The 25,141-nt window shown below is 39.1% G+C and overlaps 1 protein-coding gene across 2 annotated transcripts; it reads right to left on the bottom strand.

Annotated features, from left to right (window-relative positions):
* Positions 1-1,019: 1,019 nt before the first annotated feature.
* Positions 1,020-24,470, bottom strand: LOC149236784 (threonine-tRNA ligase 2). Of its 2 annotated transcripts, XM_089372503.1 has the most exons (5): positions 24,274-24,404; positions 16,703-16,858; positions 1,608-1,650; positions 1,419-1,519; positions 1,020-1,341 (listed from the first exon to the last, which is right to left on the bottom strand). In XM_089372503.1, the coding sequence occupies exons 2-5, from the start codon at positions 16,766-16,768 to the stop codon at positions 1,225-1,227; spliced, it is 327 nt and encodes a 108-aa protein (XP_089228629.1). In that variant the 5' UTR covers positions 16,769-16,858; positions 24,274-24,404; the 3' UTR covers positions 1,020-1,224. The 2 variants fall into 2 exon arrangements, with proteins under 2 accessions (XP_089228629.1, XP_089228630.1); XM_089372504.1 differs by lacking the exon at positions 16,703-16,858 and having other exon boundaries at positions 24,274-24,470.
* Between the last annotated feature and the right edge of the window lie 671 nt (positions 24,471-25,141).

Below are 25,141 nucleotides of genomic sequence, written 5' to 3'. Positions count from 1 at the left end.
TCTAATATGAACTTAATATATCAAACAAAAATTTCATTTATCTCAAGAATGTCGAAGATGTTTCACAATTAAGTTGAACTTTACTTTATCAACTTCACATTCCATCCAACATCCTCCCACTACACATACACTTCAACTCTATGTCGCCATCATAAAAGTTGAAGAAATTTAACATCTGTGAAAGTTGTTCCATCCCTTGAACCATCCCCCATTAAAACTTCCCAATTTTGACCACAAAAAATTCTTTAAAATGGTGGCCCTTGTTTGCTCCCCACTTTGTTGGAGTATATAGTAAAGTACCTTCCGGCTGATCATGTTGCCAATTTTTTACTTGTATTTGTAGGTCAAAGTTGTTTTGGGGCCTTTGTGCTCACAAACGAATTACAAAATGAAACGACGACTTGTTATGAAATCGTTGCACCCCATATCCACATGTATATGCAAATCACAAAATCGTGTAAAGAACCAAAATAAGACAAAGTAACAGATTCTTGACAAAATAAAATTCTGCAAAGCCTAAAAAATAAAACCATTTACTCTTCAACAAGGTAATTGTATTTCAGGCACTGGCACGTTTTATAGCAGGACACAAACATCATATATTTAAGCATCCACCTTAAAGAAGCGAGAGCAATGAAAAATTCGGAAAGAGCAACTAAATTTGAAGATACTACAGAATCTTTTTTTCCCGAGTACACTCGATGGTTAATCGCTTCAGTGTGGGCTACATCAACTCAACTCGGGGTTAGAGAAGTAATCCACACACATTACTTGAATGAAATAAGGATCATACATTCAGTGATAAAACACTGCATAACAGTGACTCCAAATTATGTCGTGAAAGACATGATTAGAATTGTGACATACCCATCAGCAGGGAGATACTTCTGTACTCAAACAAGAATAAATATCAAATCATTTTGCAATAATTCCTAGCTAATTTTCTCTATATGTAAGATACAGCATAATGAAAACCCACCAAATTACCGCACAAAAATGTCAAACAACCTACTAAGAAATTGTGCTAAACATAACCAACAAAAGGTTTGTAATTAACTATTAATAAGCAGGCATTTGAGACGACCATGCTGTAGTTAGCCTATTAAAGAGTTTTCACGTGACAATAGAATCATTTGCATGTCAGTTATACAATGTCCATGAGAAGGAATTTAGTCAAAACTCAATATCCTGTGGTAGGGTACCTTCTAGAACATACTGACTCACCTAACTGGATGTCAATCTCAGCTTTTCATCAGCTTCTTTGAGAGAGCGAACAAGATGACTGATTCGATATTGTAGCTTGGCATTTTCTGTGGCCAGTTTCTCTTGTTCTTTTCGAATCTGTCAAATTAACAAGCATTACAGGTTGCCATTTATTTGCTACAAGCAAACGCACAGAATAACGTTCAAGTATATACCTTTTCTCTCTCAGAAATTTGCTCCAATCTTGCTTTCTCCATTTTAGCCCGGAGTTCTGTTAAACATGTCAACAACTCCTCTTGTCTTACTCCAGAGCTTCCTGCATATGGAGTTTAAGTTTTCAGAAAACTTTGTATGCCAAAAAGCTGGACATATCAAGAATGATTTGAATCTTTTTTAGATTGTACCTTTGTTCCTTGCTAATGCAGCTTCTAATTTTGCCAGGCGTTCCTGCATCAATAAACATTGCCACTTAGAAAAGAAAATCTTACAATCCAGGATTATTCTCTTTCCTGAGATAAGCTGTCCATCATAGCCATCTTATCAGCTTGTTCAGAAAAGCATTCCCTGACAATTGCAATTTGATAGTCTGTTTGTCTAATAAACATCCATCCGATGTTTTAAAGATTTGATTTATCGGCTTTTAAATGGCAAAATTAGTCATCTCTAATATCTCAAATATGTTCCTGTTAATGGAAATCCATTAGGCATTAACATCTACAAGCAGGGATGAAGACGACTACCAGTTGGATTGTATTAAGTTCAACTTCAATGACGCATCTAGAAGAGATTTGGGTTTGGTGGGGTAAGTACTTTTTCAGAGATCAAAATGGTTTCTTCATGGCTGTTTCCCCAAGTTTTGATTAGAAAATCAAGCAACCAACCAAAGTTTTATTTTCTGGCATTGAGAGTTACATAAGCCCTCTGACTTGGAGGAGTTTATTGACCATATAAATGACAATTCGCATTCCATCATGTGACATGGTGAGCAAAAGCAATTGGATTAAGCAGAGCTCTAGCTGCCTTTCGATTTGAACATTTGAGAATCCCATCAAGTCTAACAAATGTGGGTAGGTGGAACTTTATTATTGCTATTATTGTGGCTCCCCCTCCAACTCTAAGAGGAGTCTCAGTATGTGTATCATTATGAAGGGTGGCAATGAGAGATTGCAATTTGATAGTCTGTTTGTCTAATAAGCATCCATCCGATGTTTTAAAGATTTGATGTATCGGCTTTTAAAAGGCAAAAATTAGTCATCTCTAATATCTCAAATATGTTCCTGTTAATGGAAAGCCATTAGGCATTAACATCTGCAAGCAGGGATGAAGACGACTACCAGTTGGATTGTATTAAATTCAACTTCAATGATGCAACTAGAGGAAATTTGGGTTTGGTGGGGTAAGTACTTTTTCAGAGATCAAAATGGTTTCTTCATGGTTGTTTCCCTAAGTTTTGATTAGAAAATCAAGCAACCAACCAAAGTTTTATTTTCTGGCATTGTGAGTGACATAAGCCCTCTAACTTGGAGTTTATTGACCATATAAATGACAATTCGCATTCCATCATGTGACATGGTGAGCAAAAGCAATTGGATTAAGCAGAGCTCTAGCTGCCTTTCGATTTGAACATTTGAGAATCCCATCAAGTCTAACAAATGTGGGTAGGTGGAACTTTATTATTGCTATTATTGTGGCTCCCCCTCCAACTCTAAGAGGAGTCTCAGTATGTGTATCATTATGAAGGGTGGCAATGAGAGATTGCAATTTGATAGTCTGTTTGTCTAATAAGCATCCATCCGATGTTTTAAAGATTTGATGTATCGGCTTTTAAAAGGCAAAAATTAGTCATCTCTAATATCTCAAATATGTTCCTGTTAATGGAAAGCCATTAGGCATTAACATCTGCAAGCAGGGATGAAGACGACTACCAGTTGGATTGTATTAAATTCAACTTCAATGATGCAACTAGAGGAAATTTGGGTTTGGTGGGGTAAGTACTTTTTCAGAGATCAAAATGGTTTCTTCATGGTTGTTTCCCTAAGTTTTGATTAGAAAATCAAGCAACCAACCAAAGTTTTATTTTCTGGCATTGTGAGTGACATAAGCCCTCTAACTTGGAGTTTATTGACCATATAAATGACAATTCGCATTCCATCATGTGACATGGTGAGCAAAAGCAATTGGATTAAGCAGAGCTCTAGCTGCTTTTCGATTTGAACATTTGAGAATCCCATCAAGTCTAACAAATGTGGGTAGGTGGAACTTTATTATTGCTATTATTATGGCTCCCCCTCCAACTCAGTAGTCCAGATGAGAGGAGTCTCAATATGTGTATCATTATGGCTAGGAGAGTCCAATATCCCAGACATCATCATCATTTCTTCAATGCATTGCATGTCCTTATGGTAATCATTTGATCTTGTTAGTTTTACTTGTTGCAGCAGGCATGTTCTCCTTCATCAGAAAGGAAGCAAATTCTGCAGCAGCAGGTTATGCAGCAAATTCATCAGTAGCAGGTTATGCAAAAGTGGCATGCCAGTTCCTGTGAAAAGCAGAGAGAGGCATCCTGGCTGAGGGCACATTAGTGTTCAGGAGGTGCAGCACTGCAGGTATGTAGACAGTGATAGTGGGTGCACACATGCCAACCCCAGCCTTAGGCATTTCCAGTGTTAGCATTTTTCTTGTTATTAGACTGTTCTAGATTTAGCCTTGGCTATAATTAAAAGGTCAATTGCTATGAATATAATTTATATTAAAATAATATAGATAATAATAATAATCATAATAATAGTTAATGAAGAGACATGTCCCTAAGTACATGACCATTCATGAAAGGGCACCCTGCCTAGGTATATAAGCAGGTTCCCATTTGTAACATTCTCATCATCATCTCATATCTTTTGTACATTTGTATATAAATATATTATTGTTCTGTCATGGATATTTATATATTTCAGATCTTCTGACTATTCTGTTGCGTATATGAATTTTGTTCATAACATTTGGTATCAGAAGGTAAACGAATCATGTTTGTTACATTGGTATCAGAACTGTTCGATCTTCTGGCCACTCAACCACTGCACAGAGCCAGTCTGATCCAGCCCTTGGCCATCAATTTTCATCAACTTTGTTGCTCTCGTGATTGAAGTGTTTTGCTACACAGAGCTTGAAGTTTCTCCATTTTACCATCAGACCTTCGGCCATTAGAGCACTTCAAATGTTGACTAGGCAAGTAGTGTGGAGGATCATTAGAGCATTTCTCAGTGCTGGTTTTTTTTGGGTTCTGCTTCAATATCATGGATGAGCAGGAAGCAGAAGTCTGTTGCTATAAGCACCACCGAGACCGAATACATAGCCATGAGTGTGATCTCGTATGAAGCTTCCTGGTTGTGGAAGCTCTTCAGTGAGTTGTTTGTACACATGATGAATACCACCATGATCCTTTGAGACAACCAGGGGGGATTCGATTGTTGAGGAATCTCGTATTCAATGATTGCTCCAGCAGATAGACATCAAATACTACCTTATCTGGGATATGTATGTCGATGAGTGAGGAGGCTCCATCACATTGAGACTGATGTACAAGTCGCTAACATTTTGTCAAAGCCCCGAGGAAAGGTCAAATCTGTGACTTTCCCGAACGACTTGGGGTCGTTGAGAGACCTTCTTATAAGGGTCCTGCATGTTGCATGCATTGAGCTCTAAGAGCTCTAGGGGGCTTGGGGTACTTACTGGAGCGACATACGACCACAGGGTGACTCACCCTCCCCTGGTGGTGCATTATGTACAAGGTGAAAGGTTCAACCTTCCCTTGTGATACCCCATGGCGACTGTGGGACAGAATGATTAGTTCTCCTGTCAAGGCATCCTACCCATGCAGTTTAGGACTCATGGGAAGTACCTCTCATATGATCAATGAGTAGGGAAATGGGGTTAGGGACCATAGTAGTACTATCGATGGACGCATCGTTGTATCTACCGTACTCCCTATGCTAAGATGACCTCCATTGATCTAGGATCAATGAAACTGATCTGGGATCAGTATGAGTGGTTTGAGACATTCTCTTGTGATATTGATCGGGCATCAATGGAACTTACTTCGGGTCAGTAGAGAATGGTATGAGACATTCTCGATCAATTCTTTTTCTTCATGGTTCAGCAGAGCAGTGCAGGGCACTGATGGCAGAGATAGTACAGTCGGACATATGGATCAATGAATGGAGTTCTCCCTAGTTGAGAGGGAGTGTTAAAATTGGCAACTAGGGCCAAACTCCATGTGGGTCATCTTATTAATCGCAGTGGATATTTTTCTTGGATCCCTCTCATCGAAAGGTGTAGGATTGATCTAAAGATCATCCGATTCCGATAAGTATTCAAGGATTGATTTGTGTTATGGGACAATTCATCAAGGTCGGCCAGCAACCAAATAAACCCCACATGTGCTCAACATTTTAGTATAAATAGAGGTGCCTTGAAAGTCATTTGGACACACACTTGGGATCTCTTCCTCTCTACTTGTCTTTGGGTTTTAGTGGGAGGAGAGATCCTAAGGGATTACGCTGCCCTAAAGTAGAGGCCCTAAACCAGCGGCTAAGCAATCCTAGGAGGAGACACCTCTACGTATTCAAGAAGGGTTCTATACGCTGTCTTAATGGAGATAAAATGCCCTAGCCGCAGTCCAATCTAGGAGCTCAAGTTGCTGTCCAAGCATGCCCTAATCAGTTGTCAAGGAAGGGCTAATGCTGCCCTATACTCAGTCCTAATGGGAGGTTCAATACTGCCCTAGCCGCAGTCCTAAAGAGGGTGGTTTAAGCCGCAGTCCAAGAGAGGAGAAACCTGCCCTAACCTACTCCTATATGCAGCCCTAGCCTGCCCTAACTCGTTGTCTAAAAGAATGCCCTAACAGCAGTCTACAAAGGCTACTTAGCCGCAGAAAGAAGGGACTTGTTTAGAGGATCATCTATATGCGGCAAGGTAAGACCTTAACACTGTTTTTGGAAGGGCTTAGGACAGCCCTTAGACGCAGCAACAAGGAGACTTAGCCGCAGTCTATACATAGCCAAACACAGTCCAAAGATGATGACTGGTTGCCCTAGCCGCAGCAAGAAGAGACAGCAAGGTAATGTCACTTCAGGACATCATGGAGAGCTTAGTTCAGAGGACAAGTTGCTATGGAAGTGCGGATTAGTTTGAGGGCTGTTTGAGGGTGCAAACAGGTCTTGAACAGGGCTCTCTCAAGGATCAAGGAGCTGTGTGTAGGGTTGTTAAGACCAAGCCGAAATCAAGATAGTTTGGACTGCAATCAAGGGGTTTTGAAGTGAGCTGTAGATAACAGCTATACTGTGATAGACAACACGCCTTATCACCTCAAACAAGAGACGACGTGGATAGGCTTGGGGCAGATCTGTGCACAGTATGTACAGTAGCATAATGATGTGATAGGTGGCAGCATGATGAAGGCATATGGTGCTGTATGGTGCAGCCTTGGGACAGCAATGAAGCTTGATGGAGCAAGCAAATGGGACAGCAGTATGGCAACCATGAAATGGCAATATCACTAACAGTGGGACAGCATTGGCAGCATGAGGTCCAACAATGTGATGATGACGACTGCAGCATGGTGTAGCACAGTGAGGTGCAGCATGATGACGAGATGCAGCACAATGATAACTGAAGGAGTCACCTTGAAGAATCAGTTGAAGCAGCATGTCTTCAACTGATCTCATGTAGAGATGATCTATTCTCTTATCTAGAAAGTCTAAGTGTTGACTTCTGTTGTAAATGTACTCTCTCTCTCTCTCTCTCTCTCTCTCTCTCTCTGTGCTGAACAATTGAAGACATATAAGAAAAAGTGATCAAGGGTTTCCCCACATTGGGGTTTGTCCCTGGCTAGCGCCACATCTTCTGTCCTCTTGTCTTGGCTTGTCTTCTGCAATTTATATTTATGTTCTATCTAGAGTTTACTTTAATGCTGATGTGATTGCTAATCTGGAAAAGATATTGAGCTGACCGTGAAAAATTGAAATAAATTGCTCTAGCATAGAACATATCTAAAATTAACACTAATCCATAAAAATTAGTGACATCGAAGAACTCTCCCACACTGATAAAGTCCATTCAATATTTGCTGAATTCCCATTATGACTAGTTTTCATAGTCAGGTCTCTTCACATTTTTTTTTTTTTTTTTAAAGGTCAGAAATATATTTCAAAGGGAGAAAAAGGTTACTGTAAAGTATAAAAAAAGCAAAAACAAATTATAATAAAAGGAAAAAAATATTATTTAACTTTAAAAGGTGTTTTTTTAAAAAGGGTAATTAGATATTTTTATATGAAAAGCCAAAAGGAAAAAAACTTCGCTTATAAATAGAGATTAAGGTCTATAAAAGAAGTTTTGAAGGAAAAAGAAAGTTGAAATAAGAAGAACCAAGGGAAATTACAAAAATGCTAATGCAGCCAATCAAGTAGTTGACCAAATAATGTGACTCCTTGATTGTACTTCAACAAAACCAGAACTATACAATGTAATGGTAATGGTAACTCATAATACTCACAGTGAAAACACGGTTGTAAACTAAAGCTGAAAAAACCTTCCATATAGACAGCTACAGGATCATAAAAGACATGATTTGTTTATTGATCCTCAATGTATCCTGTGACTAGATTATCCTGGTTGGACTGTTCATATGTGCTCTCTATATCAAATCATTGTTTCAAATCTTAGTTGTCCAACTCATGATTAAAATCAAAACATTCCTCATCCTTGATAATTGAGGGCAGTACTACCTTTTTCTGCTTCTTCTGCAAAAAAAATTCAAAAGACTGATTCTGATATTGGGAATCTTGGGACTGCATTTGAATCTTTAAGATCTTAAGTTCTTTTCCAAGTTTCTCAACATTTTCTTTTAAAAAACAAATATTTTCTTTGGAAGAATTGCATCAATCTAAATAAATAGATAAAACACTTGAGAAAGCTTCGTCCACTTGATCATCATCAAACACGTCCCAATATTCTTTAAAATCTTCAATAGAACTAGGGTCTGCCACATACCCTGTCATTTTGATTAATGAGGCAACTGGATCCGTACTTTAAGATTTGAATTATTCGGACAGTGGAGTCACCACAAATGTTCTGTACTCTGGATTGTTTGACAATGGAGTCGTCAGGTGAATGATGTACAGCTTCTTTCATGTGTCTGATTTTTGTTCACAACCAAAACTCAAATTTGAAACATTGTCGTTCTCCGGGGTAATTTATTTGAAGCTTTGCCTCCCCGGCAATGACGCCAAAATGTTATCACTCGGAATTTTACCCGACTGTGTAAAAGCAAATCCTGAGGTAACATTGAACCAGTGTTGGGGATCGGAAGCTAGCCCTTCCAACCCAAAGTGGGCTCTCTCTTATAACTCAGTCACCCAGTGTCTCCTCAATAACTGGTTATAGTACAATGGCTAGCTCTTTTGTAAGGAAGGGTTTCAAATGTGGTAAGGCAGAGTGAAACATCCATTGGGCATGAAGTCATGATAGTTTGAATATTAACAAGAAATTTGATGGATCTTCTGTTACCTGGCTATGGCTTCTAAAGGCAGGGTAGATAACACTTTCTTAGAAACTTAAATTATCATGGTAGCTCATAGTTAAAGGGAGATGACAGTCCACTACAATAGGGCATCAAAGATTAATCCTAAAGCAGTTCAACATTGATGCTTCGATTTCCTACAATCAAATACTCTCACATTTCCATCTAAAACTGCTTTGATACAATCAAAACCACCGGGTCTTTACTTCGAACCGAACCCCCACCCCTTCAATATTACAAAAACTTCCATATAAAGGCAAATTACGAGGCCTTTTTCCTAAATATTAAAAAATATTTTTTTTAAATAAATACAACAGATCAATAATATCAATTCTACAATCTAGATGACTCATCTGCAATCTGTCCCTTCAAAAGAGAACACCTCATGAGCTTGACCTATTCACATGTTGTGTTGGCTTCTAGACCCTGATTTCAACCCTCAACTAAAGCAAATGCCACTGTACCTGCCTCCTTTAAATCTGAAGTTGAGGATAATTGCTTCCTTGAGATCTGGGATTTCATCTCTGCCATCTGTGTCCTTGGAAAGCTTCAAAATCTGATCTAAGATGTTCATAAAATCTGGAACGAATTTATTGCATAAAATCTGGAATTGATAGAGCAAATGCTTTCAAAAATAGAATAGTGATTGATTGCTTGAAATGTAGCCAAGTATCCTTGAAATGCTCAACCACTTGTCTTCAACCTACTTCCGATGGCTTAACTGATAACTAAAAATCTGGAAATGATCTTTCCCTATTTTGACAAGTGCCCTGCCACATGGTTCTAGTTGTCCTCTGAATCCCTGTAAGTAGGTGATTTCTTAATGCTGCTTATTGACACTTAGCCTAGCTTGGTGTTTGTTTTCTTGGCATTTGGTTTGATCAATAAAAATAGAATAACAAATTCATTCAACAACTTGAAGCTTTGTCGGTGATAGTGGACAGGTAGAAACCCTTTATACGATGGAACTCCCAATCTGTTCACTGCTAGCCTAGAGGTGCTCAACTAATTGTTTAACATGTGACAAGGAATCTCCATCTCTTATCTCTTGACTGCCATTTGTCGATATTTAACTGCCACCATTTTAATGCTCTTCAAATCTGGACTCGGAGAAGTTGTGAAATGTTTTAATTGGAAAGTGAATTGCTTCAAAGAATTTAAATTCTGAACAATATGCAGTCACCACTCATCAGAACAAATATGACAGCCATTTTTGTTGGCACCCAAGATAACCTCATCATATTAGCTATTTATATTGTTCCTTGGTCTCTATCTTCTTCTCAATTCCTTCGAATCAAATCTAGGTATGTTTCTCCTGATATGACATTTTGCTGTAAACTGATGTCACCATCCATGTGAGGTTCATAATATTTTTGTCAATAAAATCTTACAAAACTTTCCAAAGTTGCTACTTATGATGCAGGTACAAACGTAGGGATTCTTGTTTCAACAAGATCATTTACAAGACCAACTACCAAATTGCTCTGAATGTTGTAGATTTGATATACAAGACCCTTGCGTGAGTCAGAGTGACACAGAAATTATATAAGTCGTAAAGCGGTGCTAGTCAAGGCAAAAAAGCAAGCCTTTAACCATATGAACAAACCATTGTGAGGACAATGCGGACCTTAGAATCAAAGACCCAATTTTTCAAAAAGCCATCGAATACAGGATGTTTAATACTTCAATGTCATCAACATGATTTTCAGCCTCATTTCCAGACCTTAGCTCTGATCCCATGTTGGAAATTGGGAGGTTTTTATCTTATTATCAAATTTCCATTAAATGATAATTACTTGTGAGATTGTTCGCAATTTTATTATTATGTTTTCTTCCTTCATCAAGCAATTACCATAAAACAAGAAGATCGAAGAAGTCAATAGAATACAAGATATAGGCTCCAAGCCAGGCCAAAACCCCTCCAAAGGAAAAACCCAGAAATTCTCTTCTTATAGAATCAAATCAAATGAGATATCCAAGACCCATAACCACAAAAATTCCCATCTCTAGATGCCAAGACAGACCTTCCTTCCTTTCAGCAGATTCATTAGCAAGAGATCAAAAACAAGTCTTCAACTAGGCAGAACTTCCACAAGACAGATATCAAGAGAGAATCTTCCTCAAACCAGACTTTAGCCCTCCTCTTCTTCATTGTCCCTTCCTGTGATATTTCAGAAGAAATCATGTGAAGTGTGTGTCCAAATGAGCTCTAACTTCCTTCTATTTATACTTGTCCAAGGGTGTGTGAACAGGCATATCTTTTGGGGCAGGGCCGATTTGGCATCTAGAGGGGTTGACAATAGTTCCAAAATAGGACTTTGACTCAAAAACCTAGAAGCATGAAGAACATTTTTATCTAGAAAAATAGTAATATTTTTTATTTTTATTTTCTTCTTTTCTTTTGCTTTATACATAAAATACATAATGGTACAAATTATGAAGACCAAAACTAGTTACATTCTCCAACACTCACGAAGTTATTTCTTACGATGAAGGCTTAAAGCTCATGTGATAATTATGTACTTGTGAATACATTTATTTTGAAGCACATATGATGATTTATCTTGCTAATGGTGAATTGTAAATTGGTTTAACTCATCTTAACCCCGAGAACTTGTTTAGCATATCACTAAACAAGCCTTAGTTTTATCCTTTAGGGACTATCCCCCTTGGCTTTGCTAGGAGTTAGCCTAGACAGTGGAGTTGGGAATTGAGTAATAGCCCCAACTTGCAACTTGCCCCCAAGGCCACACCAAGTGGAGATAGAGACTTTCTCCACGATAATCCCATGTGTGGATTTAGGCAGCAACAACCTGCATTGTTTAGATTTACCATAACCTATGCAAAAAATTGGGCCATTTGTTGCTGCCCTTGGGCTAGTTGTTGCTGCACCCTTGCTAGCTCCCCCAAGATGTCAAAAAGATTAGATTTTGGTGGCTACTCTTCCCTGTCTGTCATGACTGAGTTGTGGGTACCCTTCTTCCTGACTGTAACGTTTTCCCTGTCTTCCGGAAGCATCAAGAGTTCATACGCTCACAAGCTAGCAGGATGCACAGCTCTAATACCACTGTAATATTCCCCTTGGAAAAATAGCCTTAGGATTGGAAAGAGCACATGACAAAATTGTACCAGTATCACAGTATTTATTCTAATTTCAAACAGAGACGATGTTGAATGCATAAAACTGTAGACAAGTAGTTGATTTTATCAACAACACCAGCTAGTACATAGCAGACTACGAGTTCACAATCTTACTCCTAGTGTTGTTACACCAACAGACCTTGTTGTGCAGTACTCATCAATATTTATAAACAGTGGTAATCTTTTATTGAATGCACCATCACTATTACAACATCAGTTAATCCTATCAATGACACTATTCATTCGGCTGATTCAACACATAAATAACCAACTTACAAGATCATTAGTTTCCTTGCCGCCTCAAAAAACATCTTATCAATGGCCTTTGTTGCCCCAGCAATGCCCTAGCAGGCCTCACTGTTGTCTGGAGATGCCCTAATAGGCCTCGTTGCTGCCCAGAAGTGCCCAAACAGCCTACGCAACATGCCCAGAGATGCCTCAAGCCCTCACTGCTACCTGTGTTGCCCTGAGCCTTCGCTGCTACCAAAATGGAACTTTGTTGCTCCCAGACTACCTTTCTCTGCCTTAGCTACCCTAACAGCTCCCTGTTGTCCAGACTTCACTGTCCTTCATTGTCCCACAAAAGCCTTAAACAGGCCTTCACTGCGCAGACTTCATTTTGTTATCCCTCACTGCCCCATAAAAGCCTTAAACAGACCTACGCCATCCCAGAATAGTCCTTCACTGCGCAGACTTCACTTTGTTGTCCCTCACTGCCCCATAAAAGCCTTGAACAAGCCTATGCTATCCTAGAATAGTCCTTCACTGCCCAGACTTCACTCTGTCGTCCTCACTATCCCAGAAAAGCCTTGAACAGGCCTACGCCATCCCAGAATAGTCCTTCGCTGCACAGATAATGCCACAGAACCTTGCTGCCACAAAATTATTCCCTCAGAAACCCTTGTTGCCATAAAATCAATGAATAATGCCTCAGAAATTATGCTAAACAGAGTAATTTGAAAGATGGATTGGCTAAGATGCAATCTTTCAGCATTGAAACCAACCAGAGAAAAGGGGTCATAAACCCTCCAAGAGCCTCAGCTCACAATTCAGAAAGAACCACAATCCATGATAATTAAAACTTAAAATGAATCTCCTCTCTCCTTTTTATAGGTTCCCTTTGAGGTCTTCCCTCCTAATTGTAATTTGAAGGGATAACAAGTTTCCCTCCATTTGCTCCAAATTTGGCTTTTATTGCAAGTTTTCCTCCATTTACCCCAAATTATCTAATGCTAACCTGATAACATCAAATAAATTAATAATGGGGTTCCCCCTTTACAAATTACTATAGCCTATGGGGTTAGATAGGCTACTTCGTCCTCCCTTGGGCAATTTAATTAGAAGAGGACTTTACAATTGAGGCGCACCAGTGTTGAAGAGAAGAAGCACTGCAGTTATGTAAACAGTAATAGTGGGCATGTGCATGCCCACAACATGCATACATCAACCTTAGTTATTTCTGGTTTTGGTGGTTTGTTATCGTTATATTGTTTCAGATTTAGCCTTTCCTTTAATTAGATGATTGTACTTATTTTAATTGTTCCAGAAATAGGAAAAGACACCAGCCTTTGGGACTCTTCCAGATTTAACTAAGGTTCATGTGTTGGGGGCATTTCCAGGATCAATACGGGTAATATTATGCCAAGAAATTTGCTCATGCATGGAAGACACACTTTTCTGTGCTAACTTTAGGGTTCTTAGGAATTCTATTTTGTAAAACTTTTTCCTTCTTCGTCCATAAAATAAGGTAGAGTAGGTGAGTGTTATTCATTCAGTTGTCTTAGAGAATTCAGTGAGTTTGACAATTATGTTTTGAACTATTGTAACTTGTGTTTTCTGAGTAAATAAACAGAGATGTGATTGGTGCTGAAGTAATTTTCATTTATTTGTGTTTGTAGATCTAGCATTCCTTCCAGCTATTTTGATAGATTAGTAATTTTCTGTTACCTAGAATTTGTAGGAATGTAGGTCTGCTTACCATGAATGAAAATTCAACAATCTCACATAGTTCTCTATGTTGCTTGCTGGTAGAAGTTGTGCATCTTCCCCTCTGAGTGGTTTGAAAGAGCATGGGTTTGTAAATTCAGCACGCCTGATCAAGTGAAGAGACCACGGGGGCATCCAAGGAACAAGGATAGGCAACACCAGCCCTATCCTTTCAACAACCATGAATGGTTTGCCAACTCTGTGGCACAGCAGGCACTTCAGTCCACTGTTCAGGAGCTAGGCTCTTCAAGCAAGAAACAGAAGCCAAAGTCCAGAAAACAAACTTACTAAGTTCCGATAGGTTCTGTGGAACAATTCAAGGAGAGGGAGGAGAAGAACAGCTGTATGCTCACCAAGTTCAAAGAAAAATCTCTCAGCATGCTGAAGAGCATCTGTGTGGGAAGCTTCAGGGACCAAAAATGCACAATAGTGGAGGAGGAGAAGCCAGAATCAAAGGCCAGCTCTCCTATGGCTCATCTGGAATTTGTTCATATGTTTATGCTTCGTAGTGTCTCTGTTTTGTTTGTATCAGCTTCTATGCTCAGACTGTGTAATAGCAGGGTAGAATCTTAATTTGGTTGTTTTTGTTTATTACAATAGGATATGTAAAGTTGTACACACCGTATCTCCTGACTGGTCTGAAAGTCCTGATTTTGGTGAAGAACTGGACATTGGTGAATACTCTCTTTCAGGGAGCTTCTGCTACTCTCACAAGAAGAGGTCTTGACTCTTTAGGAGTGAGTGCTCCTAATCTTATACTTCATTCTGATTTCACGCGTTCATCCCATGGACCATAGCTTTTTGTCCATCTACCAGTTTTTATGCAAAGGTCATGCAAATTAGTTCTTATTATACAGATATTTGAATGATAGAGTGCTCTAACATTAGCCGAAGGGATTTTGGTTCACTGGGTAGGTCAATGGAGCATTAAGCCATCCACCAGGGTTCCAATCTCACTGTGATTGCCATCTTGAATGCAATGGCAGAAAAGGGATAAGGGTGGCTGTAAGCCATGGGCAATTTTGGCAGAAAAGATTATCCTCTGACCTGGCACCTAAGCTGAAGGACATCCATGTTATGCAGTGCAGACTACAACTTCAGTACATGTTTCTTGAAGCAATTTCCATAAATACACACACACACACACCAGGTTACATTGCCAGGGAAAATTCCGATGTACTTCCCCTCATATCAAGGATGCTACCTAGGGTAAACCCTAGAATCTACAACGCACAAGGCCAATCAACAAGAAGGCTTGAAGCCATTATAATCATATACTCATTTAAGAGCTCAACATGTCACTTGCGGGAATTAAAGCTAGGTGGGGATGATAACAATCATTCCTCCCAACCACTCAAACTAAACCCAATTGACTCCATAACTATATATGTGTGTGTATGTGTGTCAAAAAACATTATCCTCTGACGTGGCACCTAAGCCGAAGGATGTCCATGTTATGCAGCACATACTCTGACTTCGGGACATGTTTCTTGAAGCAATGTCCAAGTTATGCAGTGTAGACTCAAAACATGTTTCTTGAAGCAATTTTACACACCCCACGTTACATGCCCAAGGAAAACACCCAAGTACTTCCCCTCATTTCAGGAATGGTACCAAGGGTAAACCCTAGAATCTTCAAGGCACAAGGTCAATCAACAATGAGGCTTGAAGCCATTATAATGGTATACTCATTTAAGAGCTCAACATGTCACTTGCCAGAATTAAAGCTAGGTGGAGAGGATAACAATCATCCCTTCCAACCACCCAAACTAATTTCAATGACTCCAGAACTATATATATGTGTATACACATTTGCTGGGCTTTGGCAGTAACCATGTGAAATAAAATATAGAATCCCTGAAAATTCCACTAGGCCTAAAAAAATCCATGTCATTCCCAGTGCCAAAGGAAAGAAAATCCCCATCACAGTTTAGCAAGGCTCAATCTAAAGCAACACAGTCATCCCACAGACTACAGATGTAATTGAAACAAGCCACTTTCACACGAAAAGGGGCTGCAGAGATTAAATATAAAACAACACAATTTACAAAATTATGTAACTTGACAAAAGAAAGAGTTCAACCAAAACCACAAGGTTCCAGGGCAGTTTAGGTATGGGTTGTATTAAATGCTAGGTCTGGGTAGTTGTATTGAGCATTTAAGCACATTCTTTACCAAAACCAAAAGGTTCCAGGGCAGTTTAGGTATGGGTTGTATTAAATGCTAGGTCTGGGTGGTTGTATTGAGCATTTAAGCACATTCTTTTTTATGCTGGCTATTTCAAAACTCACCATGGATATTTAAGAGTACCATGAAGTCCATGGGTCAATGTAATAGCAAACTCCCAAGTACTAACATCTCATCTGTGAGTTCCCATGACATGCTTAGTGTGTCTTTCACTGACAATTATAATTACTCTAATGTGATGTTACAGCTAGCTTACTATAATAAAATGTTGCTAGGTTGAGATTTTGTTCCAACATAAAGGTTATAATTCCACTCCATTTCAAAGTTTGCAAAAAAAAATTCCATCATAAGAGGTGTCGGGGTTTTTCTTTTGTGATCAACAATCTTACAGAGCTGTTAGCGAACTGAATAAACAAATGAATAAATGTTTAATTCCTTCTAAAACTTTTCACGTATTATGGCAAACTGTAACAAAGACGATTGCTTTTTGTTTTCTTGTATACTATGGTATTTTTGGGAAAGATTACAGGACAGAAAGCATAAGTTCAAACCCCAGAGAAACATTCCATTCACTCAGAAGTAAGAAAAGGAGAACTGACGAATACCTACCTCGGCTTCATTGGCTCGGTGGTGAAAAGCCCTGAGAATGGCTTGAATATCTCCATCATTTGCCATGCCCCCAAATATCCGATGCCTTGCCTCTGCCCTTTACTCTGAAAATTCTTATGACTCGTTCGATACTAATTAGAGGGGAAGAATCAATGGCTGGCTAGATGAATATAAAGTCACACTTTAGTAAGAAAATATGGTCTGCTTGCACACCTAGATAAATAATTTATCCTATTTTATTATTCCTCGCCAAAAAGCAGGATTATTGTTGACTGAGCTTTATTTAAATTTTGAACCTAAATAAATTATGGTCTTTTTTCTCTCTTTTTCCCCTTTCTTTTCCAGTGGGGCTCAATAATGGTTTAGCTTAAATTTTCTTTGATAGATGTATCATAATAGATATCACTTATATCGATACATTATTGTTGTCTCTACTAAGGGTTAATTAAAAGTAGGTACAATTTTGGTGTTACAATAATATTTTCATAAATGGTGTAACATAATCACATTTACTTAACTTCTTGGCATATATTTATGAAATGACAAAATTTATTTTTATTTTGTTGGTTTTTAAAGAGTAAAAAGATCAACTTCAATATGTTGCGTATTGTTTCATGATAGAGTGTTTATGTGATGATTTTTTTCATTTCATTTTAAGAATGAGTATTTTTTTATCTGTTCCTAGGAATGAAATTCACTAGATGGAATCCAGTGTAGTTAGAGAGAGGCAAGTTTTTTTGGATTCTGAAATCTTAGATGATATCTCCACTTGGATTCCCAACCATGGCCACACCAAGGGTAGAAGGAAACAATAATTTCATGCCTTATTTTTGTACTGAAAGATGAAGACCCTGCTAGGCAGGGTACTGAAGGATAACCAAGAAGAAAGATATAACATCTTCGTCACCCTAGAACATGTCAAAAGAGTCCAAAGGAACTAGAGGGTTTGTTTAGAAAGAATGGATGTGTGGTTGGCCCAATTTGAGTGTCACCTTCATTGTGATCCTACTTTTCCAACACCTCTAGGATCCAGTGTCGCCCCACACTTGTCACCCCCTCTTAATCTTGATTTTCAACATGTTAGTTATCAGTTTTTTGTTTACACTATTGTAGGAGAAACTTTAATCATGTTAAGATTGTTGAAACTGCTAGAATTTTGGACAAACAACTCTATTGGTAGGTGGTCAAAGATATTTGGTTTCTCGATGGGCAACTTGAGACCACCTACTCAGTGACACGTTTATGTTGATGGATGGGTTGATGTATCTATTTTGCATGATCATTTTTGGAAATACAACTTTAACTTGTGTGTGTGCGTGTGTGTGTGTGTGTGTGTGTTCAAATCCAATAGCTCCAAGTTCAATCCTCAATTCATATCCAAATATTAAAACTAGATAAGACCTTGAACAAATAGTCCACTCCATATTTCTCTATATATATTCTCCAATTTGAATTATTTGCTTCTACATAGCAATTTTGCAATAGGCTGGTTGATTGTTCTATACATTTATTTTCATGATTCTAAATTTATATTGATAATACAGGACATTCAAACTCATTCAATGGTGATACAGGGCACTCCGACTCGTTCAACATGTTATCAAAGCTGATGTTATTATATCAAGAACTCCCCTCTAGCATGTTGATAACCAATGCAGTGAAGCGTTATCATGCCCATCAATTTAGCAGATATTTCAAAGTTTCAAGCAGAAGTTATACGCTTGCCATTGGCAAGCATGGAGACATTCTTATCTAGTGATGAGTTGAAACAACTTTAGAAGAGGTAGTCTATGGTTTTGTGCTAAAATAAGTAAAAGCATATTATCCCGGAAATTTTATTAAAAAAAATAGTAAAATAAATAATAAATAAAAAGGAGATGTGGAATGGGGCAAAGCTTATTCATTGTTGCAAACACTTTAGTCGCCCCCCAAAAAAACATTGCACATCCTTTCTTGAAATAGATCCCAAACATTGTTCAGTCATCGAGCTTGCAGATGAGCCCAATCACAACTCTGATACAAAGGGGAACAAATGACAAAACAAGAGATGTGCCCAACATTCCATTCTTAATTACATTGTCCGTGGGTGGTAGCACAATTGGAAAAAAACATTTTGCAAGCCCTTGTGTATCCAAGTGATCAGAAGTTCAATCCCCTCGGACAAGTCTCAGTAGTCAAGCTTAAAAAAAAATGGTGGAGCAAGAAATGCCTTCTAATAGAAGCAACCCCACTGCATTCGCCGCTCATGCCAAGAGGGAGAACAATGCAGGTTCAAAGCAGCAAAGTCAAGGAAGACCGGGATTCAAAAATGGAAGAAAGGAAGATGCTTTGTTTGAAATAAGTTTGGCCACTATGCAAGGAGTGTCCTAATAGAAGGGATACACCTCGAGATGATGACCACCATAACAACTCCAGGGGCAACTTCAACAACAACGATCAAAGGAATGGCAGTTCCAATGACAAGGGAAAAAGGAATGCGGGACGTCAAGGAAATGGTCGACCCTCCAAGAAATCAAGGAGCTCCAGATATGAAGAATCCAATGTTGTTAATAATAAGCAAAAAGAGTACTATCTTATATCGGCCCTCTCCACTGCCTCTCCTCCGGACACTTTGGGAAATTGGCTAATTGATAGTGGTGCCTCAAGGCACTTCACTAGATACAAGGAAGCCCTCTCTAATCTAATAGAAAAGAAGACAAACTTGGATATCATCTTTGGAGACGATGCCACCTATGTTGTGAAGGGAGTAGGGAATGTTACCCTTCAATTGAATCAAGGTAACACTATTCATTTGCAAGAAATACTATATGTACCCGGCCTCAAGAAGAACCTGGTGTCCATTTCGGCAATGGAAGATAAAGGATTCAAGGTGGCTTTTATCGATGGAAAGGTACGTGTTTGGAAAATAAATTTTAAAGATGCTTTGACTCTTGGGTTCAGGGTTGACACTTTATATCAAGTTGGAGGAAGTCCATTGGGAGCCATGTCTTGCGACACATCTCAACAATCTGAACTATGGCATCGGAGGTTCGCCCATCTTCATTATAAGGGCCTACCCAATGTGAGACAAATGGTGACACATATGCCCGAGTTCAAAGTAGAGCATGAAGGTGTGTGTCCGGGATGTGCCAAAGGACAACTTACAAGGGGGCCATTCCCCTCAAGTAATAGCAAGACCACAGACATATTGCAATTGATCCACTCCGACATATCTGGTATGATGCCCGTAAACTCCTTGGGAGGATTCTTATATTATCTCACATTTGTGGATGATTATTCTCGCAAGACCTAGATCTACTTCTTGAAGAAGAAGGATGAAGTGTTCACCTGGTTCCAACACTTCAAAGCCTTGATCGAAAACCAATTCGAGAAGAAAATCAAGATATTGAGGACTGATAATGGAACTAAGTACGAATCCAATGAATTCCAAGATTATTGCAGAGAAGTTGGCATTAAGAGGGAAACTACAATGCCATACACTCCCAAGCAGAATGGTGTGGCTGAAAGGAAGAATCCTCTATTGTAGAAGTTGTTCGTGCCATGCTTCAAGATCAAGGCCTTCCGAAGTTTCTATGGGTTGAAGCTGCAAATACCGTCGTGTATGTTCAAAACCAATGTCCTCATCAAGCATCGAACTCCAAGGCTCCCAAAGAAATGTTCACTAGTAAGAAACCAAATGTCTCTCATTTTAGAATTTTTGGAAGCCCCATATATTTTCATGTGCCGAAAGAGAAAGGAAGAAAATTGGGTGCATCTGGGAATAAAGGAATCTTTGTGGGCTAGAGTGAAAATTCTAAGGGATATAGAATTTATGTTGTTGGTCAAAAAGAAGTTGAGATAAGTCATGATGTCGCCTTCAACGAATATATGGCCCTCAGGAAGATCAACAACCTTCCTATCCAAAAGAAGGTCAAAGAAGCTGACATCGGAAATCAAGGTGAAAAAGTGGACGAAACGATGCCTGATGTTGATGAACCTAGGGATCCTATTGATCCTCCTCTTCATGAGCCTTCCTCCTCCAAGAGGAGACCCTCATGGCTTAGGGAGACCCTAGAAGATGCCAAGAGACACATTGCACCAAGGGGGACTTTCCGTGAAAACAAGAAGCCAAACAGGTTTCAAGGATATTTGACTGCCATGAGCACTATCATTCAAAATGAGCCTTCATCATTCGAAGAAGCTGTGAAGCAACAAGTATGGAAGGATGTTATGAATGAAGAATACGAGTCAATTATGAAGAATGATGTCTGGGATGTGGTTCCTAAACCCCAGGACAAATTGGTTGACACCTCTAAGTGGCTCTACAAAATCAAGCATGGAGCTGATGGAAGTGCAGAAAAGTTCAAGGCTCACTTTGTTGCTCAAGGCTTCTCTCAAAAGGAAGGTGTAGATTACGATGAGATATTTGCACCTATTTCCTGATACACCACCATCCGCTCAATCATAGCCCTTGCTGCCTCGCAAGGATGGAACCTACATCAGATGGATGTCAAGACCGCCTTCTTGCATGGTTCAATCAAAGAGGAAGTCTATGTGGAACAACCCGAGGGGTTTGAGGTTCATGATCGGGAATCTCATGTATGCAGGTTGAAGAAAGCTCTCTATGGGTTAAAGCAAGCACCCCGGGCTTGGTATGAGAGGATCGATAGTTATCTAATGAAGCTAGGATTCACTAGAAGTGAAGTCGATCCAAACCTTTACTTTAAGGTTGAAAATGATAAACCTCTCATTCTGGTACTTTATGTGGACGACCTCTTTCTGACAGGTGCAGACCCTCTCATTCACAAACGTAAAAGGGAGTTGGCTTCTGAATTTGAGATGAAGGACCTAAGACCGAAGCACTATTTCCTAGGGTTGGAGGTCTGGCAAAAGCCAAGTGAAATTTTCCTCTCAAGGAAAATATGTTGTGAAGATATTGGAAAGATTTGGGATGGTGGACTGCAAACCTGTGACTACTCCGATGGAACTTAACTTTAAGAAGTTATGTGGTAGTGTTGCGGGACCTGAATTAGGAAATGCTTCTAAGTATCGTCAACTCATAGGAGCACTGATGTTCTTGGTAAACTCTCATCCGGACATATGTTTTGCAGTTAACACATTAAGCCAATACATGGTTGAGCCTCATCATATACATTGGATTGCTGCCAAGAATCTTCTAAGATATCTTCGAGGCACAATCACTCATGGACTAAGATACACTGTCGGAAATGTGAGGTTGCATGGTTATTCTAATGTTGATTGGGCTACCAATGTGGTGGATCGCAAGAGCACTTCTGGATGTTGTTTTTCTTTGGGTTCTGCTTTGATATCTTGGATGAGAAGGAAGCAGAAATCGGTTGCCTTGAGCACTGTCGAGGCCGAATACATAGCTGCTAGTATGGCCTCCTGTGTCTAGTTGAGGAAGCTCTTCAGTGAGTTGTTTAGACATGTGTTGGATATCATTGTGATCCTCTATGACAACCAGAGTGGGATCCGATTATCGAAGAATCCAATGTTTCATGATCGCTCCAAGCATATAGATATCAAATACCACTTTATCCGCGATATGGTACAACGAGGAGCAATAAGGCTCCATCACATTGGAACTGATGAGCAGGTCGCCGATATTCTAACAAAGCCCCTAGGGAAGGTCAAATTCTTGGCCTTCCGAGAACAACTTGGAGTCGTTGAGAGACCCTTTTATGAGGGTCCTGTATGAGATGGGCATTGACCTTTAGGAGCTCCGGGGGGCTTGGGATACTTCTTGGAGCAGTGAGCAACCATAGGGTGAGTAATTCAACCTTCCCCTAGTGGTTTGTTGTGTACAGGGTGAGAGGTTCAGCCTTCCCCTACAATACCCCTTGGCGACATGTAGGCAAGATGAGTGGTTCATCCTTCTCCTGCCGAGTCATCCTAGATTCCTACCCATGCAATCTGGGACTCTTGGGAAGTACCTCTCATCTAGCCAATGAGTAGGGAAATGAGGATAGGGACCACAGTACTACCGATGGACGTATCATGTATTACCGTACTCCCTATGCTAGGATGACCAATATTGATATGAGATCAATGGGAACTGACTTCGGGTCAGTAAGAGTGGTATGAGACACTCTCTTTTGATTGGGACTGACTTCGTATCGGTAGAGAATGGTATGATACATTCTCGATCACTTCTTCTTCTTCATAGTTCAACAGAGCAGAGAAGTGCAATGCAGCGTAGTGCATTGATGGCAAAGATAGTACAGATTGGCAGATGGATTAGCAGGTGGAGTTCTCCCTAGTTGAGAGGGAGTGTTAAAAATGGCAACTAGGGCCAAACTCCACATGGGTCATCTTATTTATAACAGCTGATATTTTTCTTGGATTCCTCTCACTGAGAGGTGTAGGATTGATTTAGAGATCATATGATTCTGACATGTACAAATGAAGTTATGAATTTATTTTGATTATGGACAAATTGTCAAGGTCGGCTAGCAAACTCATGTAGGCTCAAAAGCCCAACAGTCACGTCTATTCATCCTCAACGTTTGTTATAAATACATGATGCCTCATCCTCATTTGGACACACTCATCTTCACACATCTCTCTCTCTCATCATTGATTGGGTACAGATTTCTGGGCAGTCTCTCTCTCCACACGTGCGAAGGAAAGGAAGGGAAATTTTATGTTTCAGTGTTGACCAGGTTTGACCGAATTTGCAGAAGGTTGTTTTGGGCTACCTTGACCATGCATTGACCATCTTTGACTGCAGTTTTGTGTGAGGAATTTCTGTTTGGGCCGGGCACATTTCTGGGCACAAAAATCAACGCAATCCGTTGATTGTTTAACCAACGTTGGTTGTGGTTAAGGCTGACCGCAGGTTGATTGTTTGACCAGAATTTGATTGTGTTGAATTTGACTGTTTTGAGGTCTGATTCATCTTGTTGTTTGGAGGCCGAAGTTAACTGAAATTGACCAAATTGTTGAAGGTCAAATCTGCCTTGTTGAGCAGCGTTGACTTTTCTGGTTAGGGATCTTTTGCTGCTATTATAAATAATCAGATTTGTAAATTGTACTATCTCTCTCTGCTTAACTATTGAAGACTATAAGAAGAATTGATCAAGGGTTTCCCCACATTGGGGTTTGTCTCTGGCTGGTGCCACATCTTGTGTCCTCTTGTCTTCGTTTGTCTTCTACTGTTTATGTTTATGTTCCATCTGCATTTTACTATCATGTTGATGTGAGTTCCCATGCTTCCAATTATAATTACTCTAATGTGATGTTACAACTATCTTACTATAATAAAATGATGCTAGGTTGAGATTTCATTCCAACATAAAGATTATAATTCCACTCCATTTAAAAGTTTGAAATATTTTTTTCCATCATAAGAGGTATCGGGGTTTTTCTTTTGTGATCAACGATCTTACAGAGCTGTTAGCGAACTGAATAAACAAATGAATAAATGTTTAATTCCTTCTAAAACTTTTCGCGTATTATGGCAAACTGTAATAGAGTCGATTGCTTTTTGTTTTCTTGTATAGTATGGAAAGATTACAGGACAGAAAGCACAAGTTTCGAACCCCAGAAAAGGAGAACTGACGAATACCTACCTCGGCTTCATTGGCTCGGTGGTGAAACGGACTGAGAATGGCTTGAATATCTCCATCGCTAGCCATGCCCCCAAATATCCGATGCCTTGCCTCTGGCCTTTACTCTGAAAATTCTAATAACTTGTTCGATACTAATTACAGGGGAAGAATGAACGACTGGCTGTATGAATATAAACTCACACTTTAGGAAGAAAATATGGTCCGTTTGCACGCCTAGATAAATAATTTATCTTATTTTATTATTGCTCGCCAAAAAGCAGGATTATTGTTGACTTATTTAAATTTGACCCTAAATAAATTATGGTCTTTTTTCTCTCTTTTTTTTCCGGTGGGGCTCAATAATGATTTAGCTTAAATTTTCTTTGATCGATGTATCAAAATAGATATCATCTATATCGATACATTATTGTTGTCTCTACTAAGGATTAATTTAAAGTAGGTATATGGTTTCCCACAATTTTGGTGTTACAATAATATTGGTGTAACATAATCACATTATGAAATGACAAATTTTATTTTCATTTTATTGGTTTTTAAAGAGTAAAAAGGTCAACTTCAATATGTTGGGTATTCTTTCATGTTATAGTGTTTATGTGATGATTTTTTTTTTCAAAGGATGAGTATTTTTTATATATGTTATTAGGAATGAAATCTGCTAGCTGGAATCCATTGTAGCTAGAGAGAGGCAAGTTTTTTTGGACTCTAAAATCCTAGAGAATATCTTTATTTATATTCCTAACCATGGCCACACCAGGTGTAGAAGGAAACAATATTTTAATGTCTTATTTTTGTACTTAAAAATGAAGACCCTGCTAGGCAGGTTACAGAAGGATAAGCAAGAAGAAAGATATAACATCTTCGTCAGACT

The sequence above is a fragment of the Pinus tabuliformis genome, chromosome 8, assembly GCF_031772625.1.
Source record: "Pinus tabuliformis cultivar Carrire ecotype Pingquan chromosome 8, CPIR1, whole genome shotgun sequence".
Classification (NCBI taxonomy): domain Eukaryota; kingdom Viridiplantae; phylum Streptophyta; class Pinopsida; order Pinales; family Pinaceae; genus Pinus; species Pinus tabuliformis.
The sequence above is the reverse complement of the archived record's forward strand: the minus strand, read 5'-3'. Positions and strand labels throughout refer to the sequence as shown.

Coding starts and splice junctions, on each gene's coding strand:
- LOC149236784 (XM_089372504.1), bottom strand. CDS start 24,339: ATGGCTAGCGATGGAGATATTCAAGCCATTCTCAGTCCGTTTCACCAC. Junction 1,651..24,273: donor ACCGAGCCAATGAAGCCGAG/GTAGGTATTCGT, acceptor TTATTGATGCAG/GAACGCCTGGCAAAATTAGA. Junction 1,520..1,607: donor TGCATTAGCAAGGAACAAAG/GTACAATCTAAA, acceptor CTCCATATGCAG/GAAGCTCTGGAGTAAGACAA.